General features: G+C 50.1%; 1 protein-coding gene across 1 annotated transcript; it reads right to left on the bottom strand.

The window, feature by feature from the left end:
• Positions 1 to 5413: 5413 nt before the first annotated feature.
• Positions 5414 to 13758, bottom strand: LOC128079001 (uncharacterized). The gene is made up of 10 exons (XM_052679812.1): positions 13291 to 13758; positions 9602 to 9682; positions 9202 to 9261; positions 8392 to 8463; positions 8116 to 8175; positions 7935 to 8024; positions 7168 to 7239; positions 6687 to 6908; positions 5975 to 6122; positions 5414 to 5793 (listed from the first exon to the last, which is right to left on the bottom strand). Exons 1-10 carry the CDS (start codon positions 13538 to 13540, stop codon positions 5517 to 5519), a joined length of 1332 nt encoding a protein of 443 aa, XP_052535772.1. The 5' UTR covers positions 13541 to 13758; the 3' UTR covers positions 5414 to 5516.
• Positions 13759 to 17408: the final 3650 nt, after the last annotated feature.

The following is a 17408-nucleotide window of genomic DNA, read 5'->3' as shown; positions in this document are numbered from 1 at the left end:
CTCCATTATTTTTCTTTGCCTTACTTCCTTCCTAGAGGTTCACCACTACACAAAAAGACAAATTGTTGTAATATTTTCCACACATAGGGAAAAAATTGTTTCTCCATGTTTGTTCATCCTGTTCAGGATGACTTACTGTAAGTTGCCTTTTTTTTTTTTTTTCCTAGGAATGCTTAGTTTCTAAAAAGGGTGATCTACCATTGGAGCTGAGAACTGTTCTGAAGTGAAGGACATGGACATCCTTACATTGTGGCAAGATCTGGACTAAACTTATGCTACTGCAAAAGGGCTGCTTGCATCTACAAAGGAAGGGGGAAGGGTTATTGCCAAGTGATAAGGATACTGCCCTGCTGCTCCTCCTTCTGAGATGGAGAGTGGCAGAAGGAGCACCAAAAATGCACCATGATGGACAAGAAACCTTTAAGTACTTTGATTTCATATTACATTAGAACTAGTCTTGATCTTTCTCTTCAGCCTTCTGCATGTCCAGAAAGCCTCAGCTCTTAAATGCTGCCAGGATAAATACTAAAAAGATCCTCTCTCACTAACTCACAGTGGTCCTGAGGCCGGTACTAGAAATCATTCAATGTCAGGTTCAGAGCAGCTTCATCAGTATTTAATGACTTCAGCAAAATCTAAGCCTCCTTAATAAAACATTCTCATGCTTACTCATACCAATGTCATCTCTCAGCAATCTTTCAATTCAAAATGCATTACTTGTCTCATGTATTTTAGGTTTTGTTGGCCTGTACACCACCAATGCATAATCAGGGCTTAAGAAGCCAGTTTGCCAAAAAGTGATTTTATATAAACAGAGCCAATGTTTGCATGTCAGTATCTGGTACATGCTCAGCTGCACTGAAAGTGGGTTCTGAATAAATGTCGGAAGGTGATAGCAAAAACAGCAGCTACTGAGTCATGCAGGACTAATTGTGTTTGCATAAAATCTACCTGATTGGCTTCCTAATGACGTATTCCTCGAGTTTCCACAGATTGTATCTGCTTCTGCATTTTAATCATAAAATGCAGCCTCAGCACCCATGTTTAGAAATACTTCGATACCACATGTATGATCAGATATGCATTATGGCATATCTCTCAGGCAGGGTGGTTTCTGCAGATTTACCTCGTATCTGGTGAGGCCAAAACTCCCAGAGTATACCACAGGCACAGCTCACTCCAGAGACCAAAGAGGTTTCCTGTTCACTGTGCTGGCTGCGTCCAACTTTTGCAGTATCAGAGAGCTCCTCTTCTCTTTGCCTCAGAGCCAGAGCCTTTAAGGAGAGTAAATAAAAATGGAGAGGAAAAGAAATCTCTTCAAAGCTCCATTTGGAGGATCTCAACCATGGTGACTGGCTCTTGGCAGAGATGGAGATAGTGTAAGAAAGAATTACATTAGTCACGGTCTATCTTATAGATAAAGGAGAGGAACACTACACTTTGTGTTGCAAAGGTATAATGAGTAGAAGAAAATACATATGAGATGAAACTAGCTGGAACTATGGAGTTTCCTTTATTCAAGACTCAGTTGAAGTTTATTTATTGAGCTTTATAAATAGATTAGAGTACTGTACTCATAACCTGTTTTTTAAAAAATAAAGCCCTGTCACTGCCAGCAGCTGTAAAGTAGGCCTTGCTTACATAGGAAATCTCTCAGCAGAATGCTAATAAAATAATGCTATGAAGCATTTGGAGACATACTCCTCATATAAATAGTTGGGATTATCTTCATATATGTGATAGGAATACATAAGCAAGTAACACAGTCACTGTCATTTGTTTTCCCTTTACTCAGAGTGGTAAAAATTCACTTGTACAGGGATCTCAGGGAAAGTCAACATTCTCCCCGAGAAAGGAAAAGTGAAGGTGATAGAGTTTGCCAAACTTCCTATTATTCCTGCTTTATCAGGTAGATTAAGAGCTGAAGATCATTCAGTGCATCACAGTAGAGCAACAAATTTTATATTTCTGCATGTAAGGTTTGCTGTTTGATACCTTTGCTGTTTGATGTGAGTATAGGATACCCCATCCCTGGAGGCATTCAAGGCTGGGCTGGATGTGGCTCTGGGCAGCCTGGTGGTTGGCAACCCTGCACATAGCAGGGGTTGAAACCTCATGAGCATTGTGGTTCTTTTCAACCCAGGCCATTCTATGATTCTATAGGACCAAGCTCTCCTCTACCAGTAAAATGTACAACTCTACTGACCCCAGTTGGGGTTACCCCTCCTGAGTGCCAGCTATAGAAATCAGGAGAGATAATCACTGGAATTCCCATTGTGTACTTCCAGTTCTGGGCTAATGACAACTGATCTTGTCATCATCATTAGCTTTACTTAAAGCAAATGCTTCCACTTACTTCCTTCTCAGGTTTTTCCAGCTTTGAAAAATCTCCCTTGTATCTCAGTCAATGTCATCATGGCTAAAAAAACTCTCTGAAGTGTAGCAGTGCCTTTGCTCAGCATTGTGACTCCATCAGGTCACTGAGACTTTAGGAAACTGTATAGAGAAAATATTATTTACTAATCAGTGTTGTCCTTGAGAAATCTGCTACAGGAGTTAGGAAGGATGGTTGATTGGGATCTTTGCTTCAGCACTGTTTGGGAGCTACTGTGAGTGAAGAATCACAGGAAAAAAAAAAAGATATGCAGAGTATCACTCCTTGCTTTCAAAAATACTGTTTACCAACCCATTAGGCTGTCAAAACAGCATCCAGATGTTACTGCAGCCCTTTCAGATCTTTATACATATGTCTCAATGCAGAGAAACTCAAGCTGAATACATAGCAGCAATTACAAGGCACATCTGCAACAGTCTTTATTCCATTTGAAAATTCTTCAGCTGTTCTGTTTCTGTTTGCATTCTTCAAACAGGATCTGGCAAAATAAACACAGTCAGAGATCAGATCAACACTCCTCTTAAATGCAATGCCTTTCGTTTATTTGATGGTATGTATTGCCAGGCTGGTGCTCGTGGTATTCACACCCTGCTGCCAAATATTGAACTTCACATCTTAGTATTGATCTTTATGTCTTCTGTGCTTGATCAGGAATCCCCAAGCAGAAGATGCTCTGATCTCAAGCTGCACAACTCTCTCCTCCCCAGGAGGCTGACAGGGATCCCTTCTCCCTCTGCTAACCATGAGTGCTTTTCTCAGGAAAGACTGACTTCTTTGCTAAGTATTCAAACTCACTTTGTAGATGAAAATCTCATACAAACTCCTGGAATACAGATTGAAACAGTCCTTTGGGTCTGAATCACACAGTCCACATTTCAGGGCCCAGAGTAGCAGCAATAGCCCACATCTCCCAGTGCTGAGCACTGAGTGATAATTCTGTGCCACTGTTTCACAGCTGACCAAACCCAGTGAGAAAAAGTGTATAAACACAGCCACTCACCCATTTCACAATGGTGCTGCAGTCAGCTCTCTGCACCCCTGAGCATATTAAGGATTACTCAATGATGTAATGTTGAAGACACAGCAGTAGACAGTAAAGGCAGCTGAGCTCAGGTGATGGAGAACTGCACTTCATCAAGCTTCAGACGATAAGTAGTTCAAAGAATGCCCTGGTGGTGCAATTGATGTCAGACACAAATTTCTCTTTTTTTTGGGATTCCTGCAACCCATTTGATATGCTCCAAACATTTTATCATGCCCAGGGCTTACCTGGAATATAAAATCCTCCTGAACAAGCTAAATGGTCAGTCTTCCCTAGATGAATCTTGTGGAGAATCTAATGGCAGAAAAACAGAACTCACATGGCAAAAAGACAGACTTCCACAACTACATTTAACATGTCAGAGCTGTGGTACAGCACTGAGAAGACAACTCAGGAAAACTTTCTCTAAAGAGAGAGGTGTGTAAGTGAGGCTGCCTTCCTCCCATTTTGCTGCGATCACAAGTAGACTGCCTGACATGCCCTAAAGAGGATCACCGAATAACACAGATAATCACAGAATTGCAGGGGTTGGAAGGGACCTCAAGAAATCAGTGAGTCCAACCCCCCTGCTAAAGCAGGTTCCCTACAATAGGTCGCACAGGTAGGCACCCAGGCCTACAGGCCTACCTGTCCGGAATGTCTCCATAGAAGGAGACTGCACAACCTCTCGGGCAACCTGATCCAGTTCTCCGTCACCCTTACGTAAAAAGTTCTTGCACACGCCTGTATGGAATTTCCTGCGTTCAAGTTTTGGGCCAGCGCTCCTTGTCCTATTGCAACACACCACCAAGAAGAGCCTGGCCTCATCATTTGCCTCCCATCTCCCTTTAGGTGTTAATTAACACAGATCAGATCTCCCCTCAGTCTTCTTTTCCCCAGGCTGCACAGACCCAGCATCACCTCCCTTGGCCTGCCGGCCTCGCTCTTTTTAATGCGCCCCAGGATACCATTGGCCTTCTTGGCCTAAGGGCTCGCTGCTGGCTTACAGCCAGCCTGCTGCCCACCAGAACCCCCAGGTCCCTCTCTGCACAGATCCTGTTCTCTAAGCAGAACAAACCAAGTGACCTCACACATTCTGCCCACTAGACTGCCAGCATCTTTGATGCCCTCCGCTGGGCATTCCCTCAAGTTTTCAGTCTTTCCTGTATTGTGGCACCCAGAATTGCACACGGCAATTGAGCTGAGGCCGTCCAGCACAGGGCAGAGCAAGATAATCCTTCTCTACATCAGCTAGCAGTGCCGTGCCTTTTGCCCAGCAGGGTACGGTCAGCCTGCATTACCCACTGCTTTACCAGGGCATGCGGTTGACCCACATTCAACATGTCACCAACCAGAAGCCCCAGGTGCCTCTCCACAGAGCTCTTCTGCAGCCCCTCTCCCCCAGTCCTACATGTACCCAGCGTTGTCCTGCCCCAGGCGCAGAGTCCTTCCCGGCTCCAGCCTTCCTGTGAGCACAGGGAAGGCACAGCAGGCGGCTGCTGCAGGTGCCGCAGGCCACAGCCCTGCATCTCCTCAGCTGTGAGGAGCCGAACCCAAAGTGCGCTCTCTCAGGCAGTCTCTCAGCACTCAGAGCAATGCCTGTGTCCAGGGATGGCATCACAGCGGGGCGTTGTGGCCTCACGGCCCCGGGAAGCTGGGTGGAGGCTCCCCGCCCCTCTTGTGATGCATTGCACCAGGGCTGCTGGGGCCGATGCCTACATCATAGAAACACGGAGTCATGGAATGGCTGGGGTAGGAAGGGACATCTAAGAACTTTTACCTCCAACCCCACTGTCGAGGGCAGGGATGCCACCCGCTGAGTCGGCCTTTCCAGAGCTCCCTCTAGCCTGGCCTTGAACGCGTCCAGGGACAGGGCATCCACAACTTTGTGTGGCAAACTTCTATAGTGCCTCCACAACCCTGAGAGGGAATGCTTTCCCAAGTGCTGGCCCCAGACCCGTGCCCTGTAACCCAATGGAAATGGTCACAGAAGCAGCTTTGGAATAGGATGTTTTTATTGATCATAAAGATGGAACTTGATGGAAATGAACCTGAGCCCTCAGCACCGGTAACAGGGGCACTGGATGGCTCAGGGGAGTCCTAAGGACTGCAGGTATGAACGGAAGAGATGTTGTCAGCGGGAGAGCTGCTGGGCCATGCGAGCTGAAGGGAGGGGTCTGTGCTGATTCCACTGCACAGCTCGGCAAATTCTGCTTCGGAGGACCAGGAGAATGGGATGAAGTTGTTTCTTTCATAGATTACATCCTCCTCTTCATCCTCTCCCAGCTCCGCTCGGCATTTGCCTGCGTTCTGATCTCTCTCGCAGTCGGTGTCAGGAGGAGCTTGTCCTGCAGCTGCCCGTTCTCTCTTGCGCGCCCTGTGGGAATGAGTTTCAGAAAGCACTGCTCACCGATAGGAATCGAGGGACGCTTGAAAGGCCTTGCAACATAAATGCCGGCAGTGTACTGCCAGCAGCTGATTTGGCCATCAGGATCCTGTCACCAAAAAAGCTTTGTAGCCAAATGCAGCGATAGTGTCTTGGGGAAAAGTCAACTCACAGGTATTTTTTCCACATCCATAGCATAGGAATGCAGGCCAGGGTCAGCACGGACAGCAGCGCAGCTGAGACCACAGCAACCACTGGGATGTGGCGTTTTTGCAGCTCCTTGCCAACAGCAGCCTTTGTGATTTTCCCTACGTCCACCCCTGCAAGAACCGAGACAGTGCCGCAGGTTACTGTCATCTGCAATGCAGATGATCTCACAGTGCGCTTCACGGAGCCAAGAGATTTCCTTTTTCATCAGTGGGTACCTCCGTCTCCGGTATATAAGCACCAGAGGACAAGAAGGATTGCTTCCACTTCCCGTTGGGTAGGGAGAGGCTGCACCGGCACTGCCCATCTGTTCCTCTGGGCTGAGGGCCGGGCTCTGCCCTGGGGTCTGGGCTTTGTCCGTGGGCAGCACTGCAGAGCAGAAACCCTCACACTTTCCCCACATTTCATGTCCGGAGCTCTCCCCCAGGACATTCCCCAGGCTGAAGGTCAGCCTCCAGCCAGCACAAGGCACAGCTGGAGACAGCCCAGTGGAGAAACACTCCTGCAGGCTCCTACCAGGCAGGGCTCATGGCCCTCGGGCTCCTTTGTAGCACGTGCTCTGTAGGAACATGCTCAGGTTTGGCTGCTGGCCTGCTGTGCAAGAGCAGGCAGGGAGAGCCTGGTGGCACGCAGTGATTCTGGCTGGGGACACTGGATGACCACGGGACTGAAATTACCTGGCAAAGCAGCTGCTTGTTCTGCCTGAGCATTTTGGTCAGAGACTGGCTGCGTGTCACTGCTGCCTTCCTGCAACGGCTTCTTCTGCACAGTCTCTTGGTCAGTCCCTTTAGTTCCGCCATGCACTGCCTCCCCTATTTTCATCACGGGTTTCCTTTGGACACGGGATGACCACCAGGCGTAATACCCTCCTCTCGATGCACCCTTTCCTCTTTCCGGACCTGCACAGAATGCATGAAATTAAATCTCCCGTGCCAAGGACACGCAAAGCCCTCCCTGGGGGCACTTCTGCAACCAAAGAGCCGTGAAAAGTTTCCGTACACGACGGCATCGCTGTGGAGCACAGTGGAGCATACCGGGGGATCGTGCAAGGAAAGGGCACACACACGCAGCACTTTGCCCTCACACCTGCCGAGAGACCTGGCCGACATTCGGCCTTTGAGCTGGCAGCTCGCACAGGAACTAAAAGCCATGGCATACCCGTGTGATCTGACAGAGCTTCAGTCCTGGAACTCGGCGGGGAAGCTGGATGACCTTCACTTCCAGTCACACCTGCAAACAAGCACAGGACAGAGCAACTCAGACGTTCTGCCAGTCAGAATGGCAGAGCATGCGATTGAAACAGGAGATTCCTTCACGACGCTGTTCTCTCCCACACAGAAGCAGCTTGGAAGCAGATCCTGGGTGCCCACGTGGGGAACCACGATTGTACAAATCTAACAGTGCATGGAGCTACCCAGAGGAACGTCCTCCTGGAGCTCACGCCAGCTCTAAATTCAACTGCACCACGGTTGCTGGCTCTGCAGAAGTGCTCCCGATCAGGATGATGGTATCTTCGGGAGGCACTACTTCTGAAGTTACAGCAAGAAAGTTTAGAAACAAAGCCTGGGCTTTGTGGTGCTCCTCGTCACCAGTCTGAAAGTGTCATTCACTGGAAAAAAAAATGCTACACGCTTCCAGTTCTGTTGCACGGACAGCAAAACCTGGCCTGCTGGGAGACCGGCAGGTTGCAGGTGAGTTTGTTGTTCACAGTGCACGCTGTGCGTTTCTGACAAGCTGCAAGGTGATGCTAAATGCCTTCTTTCAAAGGGAACGGGCAAAAGCTGCAGCCGGTTCAGACACAGGAGCAGCACCACAGCAAGGCTCTGGCCCGTCCCTTCCTGCTATGCATGCTACAGTTTCTCCACGAATACACGTAGAACCTCAGCTTCCCAAGCCTTTTGGTGAACAGATGGAAATATACGCACCAGGGACTGCCTTCTCCAAATCCTCCTTCATTTCCTTGAGGACAGGGGAATATTTTCCTGTCTTCAGTTCCTCATTCCATGTCTCAGGACCTTCATGGAAAGTTTTAAGATAAATTTCAGGCAAACCCATTTCTGATGTGAGTGCTCTTTCTGGTGAAGTCAATGAAGGCAGACTACCCACCTCTGGGATGCCAGCGGGACGCCAGTCGAGGATCTGGCAACGCCCTCTGCGGAGCCACGTCTGCAACCAAAGAACCACGAGAACTTTCCACCATACACTGCAATCTACGTATTACAGCTGCATGATGGCGTCACTGAGGGGCAGGTGCTATCGGGGAATCATGCGGTGACAGGGCACGCAAAGGCACGTCTGGATTCTCATACCTTCAGACGTGCCTGGCTGACATTAGAGCTCTGAGCTGGCAGCTCTCAAAGGAAGTAAAAAGCCATGACATACCCATGAGATCCGCCGGACCTTCTGGCCTGGAACCCAGCTGGGAAGCTGGATCCCATTCTCCGCCATCCACATCTGTAAAGACACACAGGACAGAGCAGCTGCCGTCAAACCTGCCCACATACTTCTTCAGATGGGAGTGACAGGGGGCTACTTTGCAACCCTCTTCTCTCTCTTCAACGCAGGAGCACCTTGAAAACAGTTGCTGGGTGCCTGCAGTGGCGCCGTGCTATTGAAAGTGGAACTGCACAGGGAAAGGGAATGGGGAAGGGGAACACCTACAGACCCTTTCCTTCCAGCGACTTAGCTGGGGGATTGCCCTGAGTCTCATGGAGCAGATTAAGATGAGGCTTCCACAAGCCACTGCCTACGGACGCAGCTGTCGTCAAGGGCAGATGAGAAATGTTCCCATTGCACGTGGCCACCTCTCTCTTCCTTAGAACCTACAGTGACTACACGGGGCTCAGGTAGTGACACGCGAGCCACACGCAGGACAAAAGCTCCCAAGTTGCAGAGGGGCCAGGGGACCTTGCTGGCTGGCATTCAGCAGCTTTCAAAATACTTTCTCCAGGCCACGTGAAAGAGCCCTCCGAGACCTCATGAACAAAATTCAGCCCCTTGAGGCTTTCTGACTGGGAGACCTCGGAGTCAGAGAGACAAAGGCAGCAGTGGGAGCATGCAGCACCCAGGAATCAGTGGACTCCATGCATTTCACCCAGCACTGTCACGCTGGCCGGTGAAGAGCCGAAAGCTTGCTGAGCTATCACCACCAAGTCTGAGCAAATATCAAGGCAATGAAGAGTGGGGACTTGCCTCTGGCGTCCAGCCCAGGCTCAGGGACAGGATTCCACTCTGCCGGTTGTCCTTGAGGGCCTGCAGGGAAAAGTGAGATCAGACACGGGTGAGCAGAGCAGAGCTTCCTCTGCATCTCGGGGCTACTTTTTCCTCAGTGACCCGCAGGGTGTGGTGGCGGGTCAGGGATTGACGTGGCGCAAAGAAGAAGGTCTGCGTTCTCACAACTGGAGAGAGGCAGGGGTAACCTTCCCACTGAAATGTGGCCGCTCTCCCAGTAACAAACTACTCATGACTGATCTGTGCAAGACCTCCAAGGTACAAGCAGGTTAGGAAGACCTTGAGAGGATCTGAAATGACACTGTATGCTACTGGGGCACAAATTTGTCTGCCTTCTTGGAAACAGGCACTCAGAACCTACCTCTGGGTTGATCCCAAGGCATAAGACCTGGATTCAGACTAATGTCTGAATAGGTCGATTCACCACCACCAATGTCAGCATCTAGAACCAAGAATCAAGAACTGATGAGAGACGTTCCCATTGCTGGGGATGTTGTGATCTTCTTCTCCCTTAGAAACTGGAGGTGGGTCAGGTGACGGGGCGGGAGAAAGACTCAGGTCACGATGTCACAGTTGCAGAGCGGCCGGGAGGACCTCCTGGCTGCCACCTGGCAGCTTCCACAATGCGCTCTCCACGCCACGCGCAACAACCCTTACGGACCGCAGGGAAGAAGCAGCTGCCCCTGGGGCCTGTCTTCCTGGGACGCCTCTGGTGTACACAAAGGAAGGTCACACCGAAGCACCGGAGGAAAACACACCTGTGTCTTGCTCTGGGCTGCGGTCGGGGCTCTGTGTTGGAAACTGGGATTCGTCTAGGGGCGTACCACGAGGCCGGAGCAGAAATGCTCACGCTTTTCCCAGCACACAGAGGACATCACCCCTGGACATCACCCAGGATGAAGGCTGCGCTCCAGCCAGCAAGCGGCAGAGCCGCGGCCCGGCACGGCTGGAGCCAGCCCTGGGGAACAGTGCTGCCATGGGCTCTTGCCCGGCTCCTGCGGTGCTGCCCGTCACCGTCTGCCTAACGTCCACCCCGGAAGGTGGCCCCAGGGAAGGGTGACTTCAGGCCCCCCGTTTTCCCAGTGTTGGCCCCGTCTCTGCCCACTCACCTGCTGCCAGTGCTCGAAGCGGAGCAGCACAAATCTCGCGGGAACGCAGCGCCATCAGCAGGAGGAGCACGACAAGGCGGGCAGGGGCCGTGGCCCCCCACACTCGTGTCATGCTGCCACCACCACCACTGCCGCCACAGCAAGTGTTGCACTTGGGGCAGGCGCAGAGCAAGGCCTGTGCCCAGGGACAGCATCACAGTGGGGCATTGTGACCTCATGGCCTTGGGAAGCCGGGTGGAGGCTCCCCGCCCCTTGGTGATGCGCTGCACCAGGGCTGCTGGGACCGGTGCTTACATCATAGAAACACGGAATCACGGAATGGCTGGGGTAGGAAGGGACGACTAAGAACTTTTACCGCCAACCCCACTGCCGAGGGCAGGGATGCCACCAGCTGAGTCAGCCTGCCCAGAGCTCCCTCTAGCCTGGCCTTGAACGCGTCCAGAGACAGGGCATCCACAACTTTGCGTGGCAAACTTCTATAGTGCCTCCACAACCCCGAGAGGGAATGCTTTCCAGCTCGGTGTGCCCCTGACACCTCAGGCCACCAAGGACAAGATGTGATATAGAAACCGGGTCTGGATCCAGGGCGCTTTTGCACAGGTTACCCACGCACGTGAAACGTGCTGCAGTACAGCAAGCCAAGCACATAAAGCCTCTCTGGTACAAAGGCTGATGGCTGAAATATGAACACGGGCAGCTAGACCCTCCCGCAAACCTGCCAAATCCAGCATCACGTGCTTACATTCTTATCGGTACATCTGCAGCTTCACCTGTTCTCTTTCAGTTTTCCATACCTCGGCTAAGGACATCCCCTTTCCTACACCAGGCGTATTTCCCATTGTTAGTGTGCTTCCATACCGAATTTAGTAGTGGAAATGTAAGACTCGCCGGTTAGCACCTCCCGGCCGCAACGTCCAAGTGAGCTCACCCACTGCTGGCAGCCGGACGCTTGGTGGCGAGAGGCTCTGACGGCCATCGCCTGCAGGGTCCCGCCTGGGTCTCTGGAAACTGCGGCAGCAGCTGCACTCCTGCCACCTTGCACTGAAGGAATCACGCTGCTGCCACCTCCAGCACAGTCTCTCCAGAGAGAAGCGATCAGTGTCTTCTTCCCTCCTTCCCTTTGTGAGGAAGCTGTAGACCACCCAGACAATAGCTCTTGATGTCACAGCATCACAGAATCGCAGGGGTTGGAAGGGACCTCAAGAGATCCGTGAGTCCAACCCCCCTGCTAAAGCAGGTTCCCTACAATAGGTCGCACAGGTAGGCACCCAGGCCTACAGGCCTACCTGTCCGGAATGTCTCCATAGAAGGAGACTGCACAACCTCTCGGGCAACTTGATCCAGTTCTCCGTCACCCTTACGTAAAAAGTTCTTGCACACGCTTGTATGGAACTTCCTGCGTTCAAGTTTTGGGCCAGTGCTCCTTGTCCCATTGCAACACACCACCAAGAAGAGCCTGGCCTCATCATTTGCCTCCCACCTCCCTTTAGGTGTTAATTAACACAGATCAGATCTCCCCTCAGTCTTCTTTTCCCCAGGCTGCACAGACCCAGCTTACTCAGCCTTTCCTCATCAGAGATGTGCTCCAGGTCCTTTGTCATCTTTGTGGCCCTCTGCCAGACTCCTTCTAGGAGATCCATGTCTCTTTTGAACTGGAGAGCCCAGAACTGGACACGGCATTCTAAATGCAAATATACACTGCCAGGGCAGAAGCTCTGAACAAGAGCTCAAGGACAGTCCTCCACGTATCAAGTCTCCCCAGCACTTCCCTGCTCTGGTGGGAGCTTGGGTGACCGTCCCAGTCAGACAAGCCAGCTGAGGCTGGGCCAGAGGAGGCCCTCCCTGGCGTGCGGCTCTCTGATTGCTTCCCTTGCACCAAGTGCTGGCCTCAGTCCTCTGCCGTGTAACCCCATATATAAGCACTGCAATGGGCTGCCCATGGACGTGGTTGAGTCACCGTCCCTGGATGTGTTTAAAAACAACCCTTCACTACCCTTTCTGTAGTGAAGTTTTTCCTGAGATCCAACCTAAACCTCCCTGGCACAACTTGAGGCCACTTCCCCTTGTCTGTCACCACTCCCCTATCCTCCTAAATAAGGTGGAGATGTGGCTGGCCTCATCCTTCTGTAAGGTCTGTGGATGCTGGAGCTGCCTGCAGTTCCCTTCCAGCCCCCCAGCTCTGGAGTTCTGTGTAGAATAATTCTTAACAAAATATTAAGGTGGATTCCAGTGATTGGATGCAGGGCCCAATAAAACAAGCAAACAAACCAACGTGCAGCTTGCTTATACATGATTTCTGTATCGGCCTCCATCTTGCCCCTTTTCTTTGTTTTCAATACTTACTCATCTTGCTTGGCTCCTCCCAAGTATTCCCCTCCCCACTTAACTTTTCCCCTTTGCTCCTGGGTTTTGCTGCATTGCAGCGCAGATCGGTGCTGTTTGCTGAGGGCATCGTGTGCTCTGGGGCCATGACTGAGTTTCCTCAGTACTGCTGGCGCTGCTCCATTCCTGTCTCCACAAAGACACCCATCCCTCCCTCAGACACACGCGGAGCCATTCATCCGTCCCACCACTCCCCTTAACCTCCCGGAGAACAGCGCTAAGGGACAGCTGAGTACCCACACAAGGCAAACTGCCTCTGAGGCATTCTGTGCACCCTCAGCAGATCTGGGGCACCGCCTTCAGGACAGCACGCAAAACCACAGCAAGGTTTGTTTGAGAGCCGCTTCTGGTGCGCGTGACGCCTCGAGGGCCTTAGGAGCAGCTGTTTCCCTTTGGGACAGAGCCTGAAATTCGTGCTGCTGTCATTCACAAACCTGGGTTGCACACTCAACCATGTGGCTCCGCATCCATCCATACAAGACATAGGGCGCTGCTACGGCAGAAGGCAGCCGGGGGTCCCTTCCAGCTCCTGCCCGCACCCGCCCACGGCGGCACAAACCTCGGAACCAACGGTTCTGTGACAGCAGCGCCGGCGGCGACGAAGCCGGGCGCGATGGGCTGCTGCGCGCCTTCGGGAGCGGTGGTGCTGCTGCCGCCTCTCGTGGTGCTGCTGGGCGCCTGCCGGCCCGGGCACGGCTTCTCCGGCGGCTGCGAGTGAGTGGCCCGGCGGTGCCCTGTGGGGAGGGACGGCGGTTCCGATGCAAAAGCTGACGTGTTTCTGCTTGCAGCACCTGCGGGCTCCGGCCCATGGCTGATGGTTATAAAAATGTGTGGCACAGATGCTCTGCACGGGTCCGTGGGAGGTGGGTACAGGAATCATCTCTCACGGAGGATCTCTCATCACACCGCAGTGGGTCCTCACAACACCACACTGCTTCAACCATGCAACGTAAGGGCCATCCCCAATGGACGTCCACCGCAGGTCCACCACCAAGTCTGAGCAAATATCAAGGCAATGAAGAGTGGGGACTTGCCTCTGGCGTCCAGCCCAGGCTCAGGGACAGGATTCCACTCTGCCGGTTGTCCTTGAGGGCCTGCAGGGACAAGTGAGATCAGACACGGGTGAGCAGAGCAGGCCGGAGCAGAAATGCTCACGCTTTTCCCAGCACACATCTTCAGAGTCTGTGAAGGAAAATAAAAGGAAAGGAATTCGCTTCCCATTCACCTGTTTCCAGAAGTGGCAGTTTGTGCATGTTGAAGCAACCATTCTGATTTTCAGTGCTGTATTCCTGCTGTGTCTCGTGCTGCATTTCACATGCTGTAAATCACAGAATAGATTTGCAGATACATATTTTCTTTATAAGCAGAGAGCCATGGAAATATGCACTGCCTCTGTGGTCCAAAGCCCTGTAAAAATCACAGCCTGTTGGAGACACTCTTCTATAAGCATGTAGAATAATTGCTTTGTAGCCAGGATTTCTGATTTGAAAATGAGTTTTTCTTCTCATTTCATCATTCATTTAATTAGGACACTCACTAATCCCTGTCCCAGCAAGCAAAGCCATGCATTTATGCGAGGTGACCTTCTGTAATGACCACATTTACTCACCTATCTGTCACACAGAGTTCAGGAACTGGGGAGCCTGTGTGCTGCTTGGCAGGAAATAGCATTCATCATCCCAAAGAGAACCTTATTGCACTTGTATTAAACTGCATAAATTGCACCTAATGGGGTAAGAGGGAGGAGGGGGACAGATAGCACAGATGATGTCCTTAGCTGAAAGCTGGGGAGCTGAACCCAACCGCAACCTGATAATACATAGGGTAAAACTTTACCACAGAATCATAGAATCACAGAATCATAGAACGGCCTGGGTTGAAAAGGACCAAAATGATCATCTAGTTTCAACCCATAACGCACAGTGACTTGGCTCTCAGGACAAGCAGCAACGTATCCTCATGCTGTCTGGTCATTTTGACCATAATGACACATGAATGACATTATCTGGTGATGATCACACTTTCTTCTAGCTAAATCTGAACACTCGGATGAACATTAAGTAATTTGATACACATTGATTGAAGATGAGGCTGCCGACAGCCATCTAGCTTCCCTGCCCTTCAGCTTCGCATTTGTAAAATGGATATAATATTACTTCAGGGGTGACTCAAGGACAAGCAAATTCAAATCTGCAAAGGTCTTCATAACAGGTACTGATGAGGAGGAGGAACAGCTCTGACAGTGCTGTGATGGAGACAGCCACGTGCAGCCCTCTCTCTGACACTGCACACAGGATGCCTCAGCTTGGAGCTGGGCTACTCCTTCAGCCCCCTCAACATACATCTAAGAATTCTTCCTTCTACATCTTTCTCGGTTTTTGTGGTGCACATTGATAAACACCAATACCTGAGAGCTACAGTATATTGAAGTCCAAAAAATCACAGCGACCTTTGTTGTACAGCACAAAGCGCTCTGGAATCCAGCAAATCATCACAGTTCACATTCCTGGGCTTTGGAGCTGTTTGTCTAGATGGGTTTTCAGATTACAGTTAGACTCTGTTTCTAGCTAGAGGTAGAAGAACAGATTCCAATCTACAGGCCACTTATGAAATAAAATCTAGCATCCAACTAAAGCCACTCATACAACTGAAGAGGTAAATACATCGACATATAGACACATAAAGATGCCTACAAACATCTCTATTACGGGGTCATTGCTAAGCTACCAACTGCAGAGGACTTTCTCTGTACGTGAAGACCCTGCAGTGCCACTGAGATCTGCACGGTGTGGATCAGGAGGTGACTCGTGCAGACAGCTGGGACCTCCCCTAGGGGAGCTGCAGCTGATGCTGCTCTGAACTGCCCCAGTTGATGCAGCAGCTCACTGCAGTTGCTTATGGATGTAAATCTGCTGAATAAAACACTTCAAGAAAAAAAAAAAAGAGAGAAGGAAAAAAAGCCCCAGTAATAACTCAGTTACTTCAAAAGTTCTGCTGTAAATCTGTAAGGCTGTCTACTCTGGGTTTCAGAGCCAGCAGATCCCTGGCTTCGTGCAGGCTCCTGAATGGTAGGGAGCAGCTGGGCAGTGACCGCTCCGTGTGTTTACTGTGCTGTTTGGAAAAGCATCTTACAAGCTGCAAAGAACACTGCTCTGTAGCTAGGCTTCCTTATAAGCAGTGTTGCTTTGCAAAGATGTATGAGATCTATAAACAATGACAATACCTGCAGTTTCATCTTTTATTATTTTTCCTTCACAGAAAAGCAAACTCAAACATATCAGCACAAAGACAAGCAATACAACCAGAGAGCAAAATGCAGCAGGCTTTTGTGAACCAAACCAATAAATTCATGTAAATCTATGCCTGCCTGCGTTGTTATGCTGATCTGTGCAGGTTTCTTTTGTTCACTCCAGACACCACAAGGTTACTGATGTGCATCCACACTAGGGTGCCAGACCCCATCAGGCAGTGCTGGTCAGATCTGAGGGGCTCACAGACATTTGCTCCAAGGCTTCATCGCAGCCTTCTGCCCCAACAGTGCCCCACTGGCACAGTGTTCTCTGGTTTGACTATTCATCATCACCTCCAGACGTCCCAGAAGTTCCAAAATTCAGTTTTGTGGTAGTGAGAGGACTCAGGATTAAGATACAAGCTCGGGTAATAAATGTTTGTATGACTGGCATCAGAAAACCTGAACCTTTCCCTTCAGTTCACAGTTCGTGCCACCTAAAGCTGCTGCTCTACCACTGGTCTGTTTTGGCTAACTTTCACCCTATTATTTCCCACAGTCACACAGTATAATTATCTGATCTATAATTGATGCTGTTATGCAGAGCGGCATAAAGAGTTTCCTTATCCCTGCAAGAGGAATAAGGAATGTGCCCAGATAGCATCGATATGTTATTTGTGTGTGTGTGTGTTTGTATTTGGTTATATGGCTGCTTGTTAAGTATGGGATCATTACAATAGCTAAGAATAGCTAATAGCCAGTGAAAAGATGTAAAAATAAGGCTGGATACAAACCAGTGTCTGCTCTCCTGATGTGGAGCACGTTCAGAAGAGAGTGGTCCCAGAGCACTTCCAAAGGGCCAAACCCACCTTTGTCATCTCAGATGCCAGAGACGTGGCGTCTTCATTCAGGGAGCAAAAAGACAAAACACAAACCTATACTTTTCCAACTCCTGTTGCTAACTTAAACACCTTCCCAAACCAATCTGCTCCCAGCTCAGAAGATGGGTATATCTAAGGCAAAAGAAACCAAAAAATGCATCACGTGGGGCTGCAATGCATTATTCCGACCTTCCATGCCTGTCACAGCTCCAGAAACTGCAACGACTTTGTCTGAACTGGCAGCTCTGAATTGAACCACTTGTATTTTGCAGGGCTCTTAAAAGCAAGTGAAATCCTTAAGGATGTCTTTTTTTAATCACCAATTTAAATTCCATCATCTTGACGGTGATAAAAATTGACACCCAAAATTCAAGCAAGAAAGATCGTTGACAGGCTTCCTGGATTAAAAGGAGCTTCGTGCAAATAGACAGAAGGGAAAGAAACAACTTCCTAATTTATTAAAAAGGGATTCGGGTAATTAAACAAATATTGGAAAATTCGGTGTTGCCTCTATTTTATCTTTACACAGCAAGAACATTAGCAAATCCAGCTGTCTGAAACGTTACA

This window comes from Tympanuchus pallidicinctus, unplaced genomic scaffold (assembly GCF_026119805.1).
Source record: "Tympanuchus pallidicinctus isolate F22 unplaced genomic scaffold, pur_lepc_1.0 scaffold18, whole genome shotgun sequence".
Lineage (NCBI taxonomy): Eukaryota > Metazoa > Chordata > Aves > Galliformes > Phasianidae > Tympanuchus > Tympanuchus pallidicinctus.
This window is presented reverse-complemented; position numbering and strand designations above follow the sequence as displayed.

What these genes read in the sequence shown, in the direction of transcription:
- LOC128079001 (XM_052679812.1), bottom strand. Translation starts at nt 13,540, where the DNA reads ATGGGCCGGAGCCCGCAGGTGCTGCAAGCAGAAACACGTCAGCTTTTG. An exon ending in ACAGAACCGTTGGTTCCGAG is followed by an intron (nt 9,683 to 13,290) that starts GTTTGTGCCGCC and finishes TCTTGGTTCTAG; the next exon opens with ATGCTGACATTGGTGGTGGT. An exon ending in TGGATGTGGAAAAAATACCT is followed by an intron (nt 5,794 to 5,974) that starts GTGAGTTGACTT and finishes TCATTCCCACAG; the next exon opens with GGCGCGCAAGAGAGAACGGG.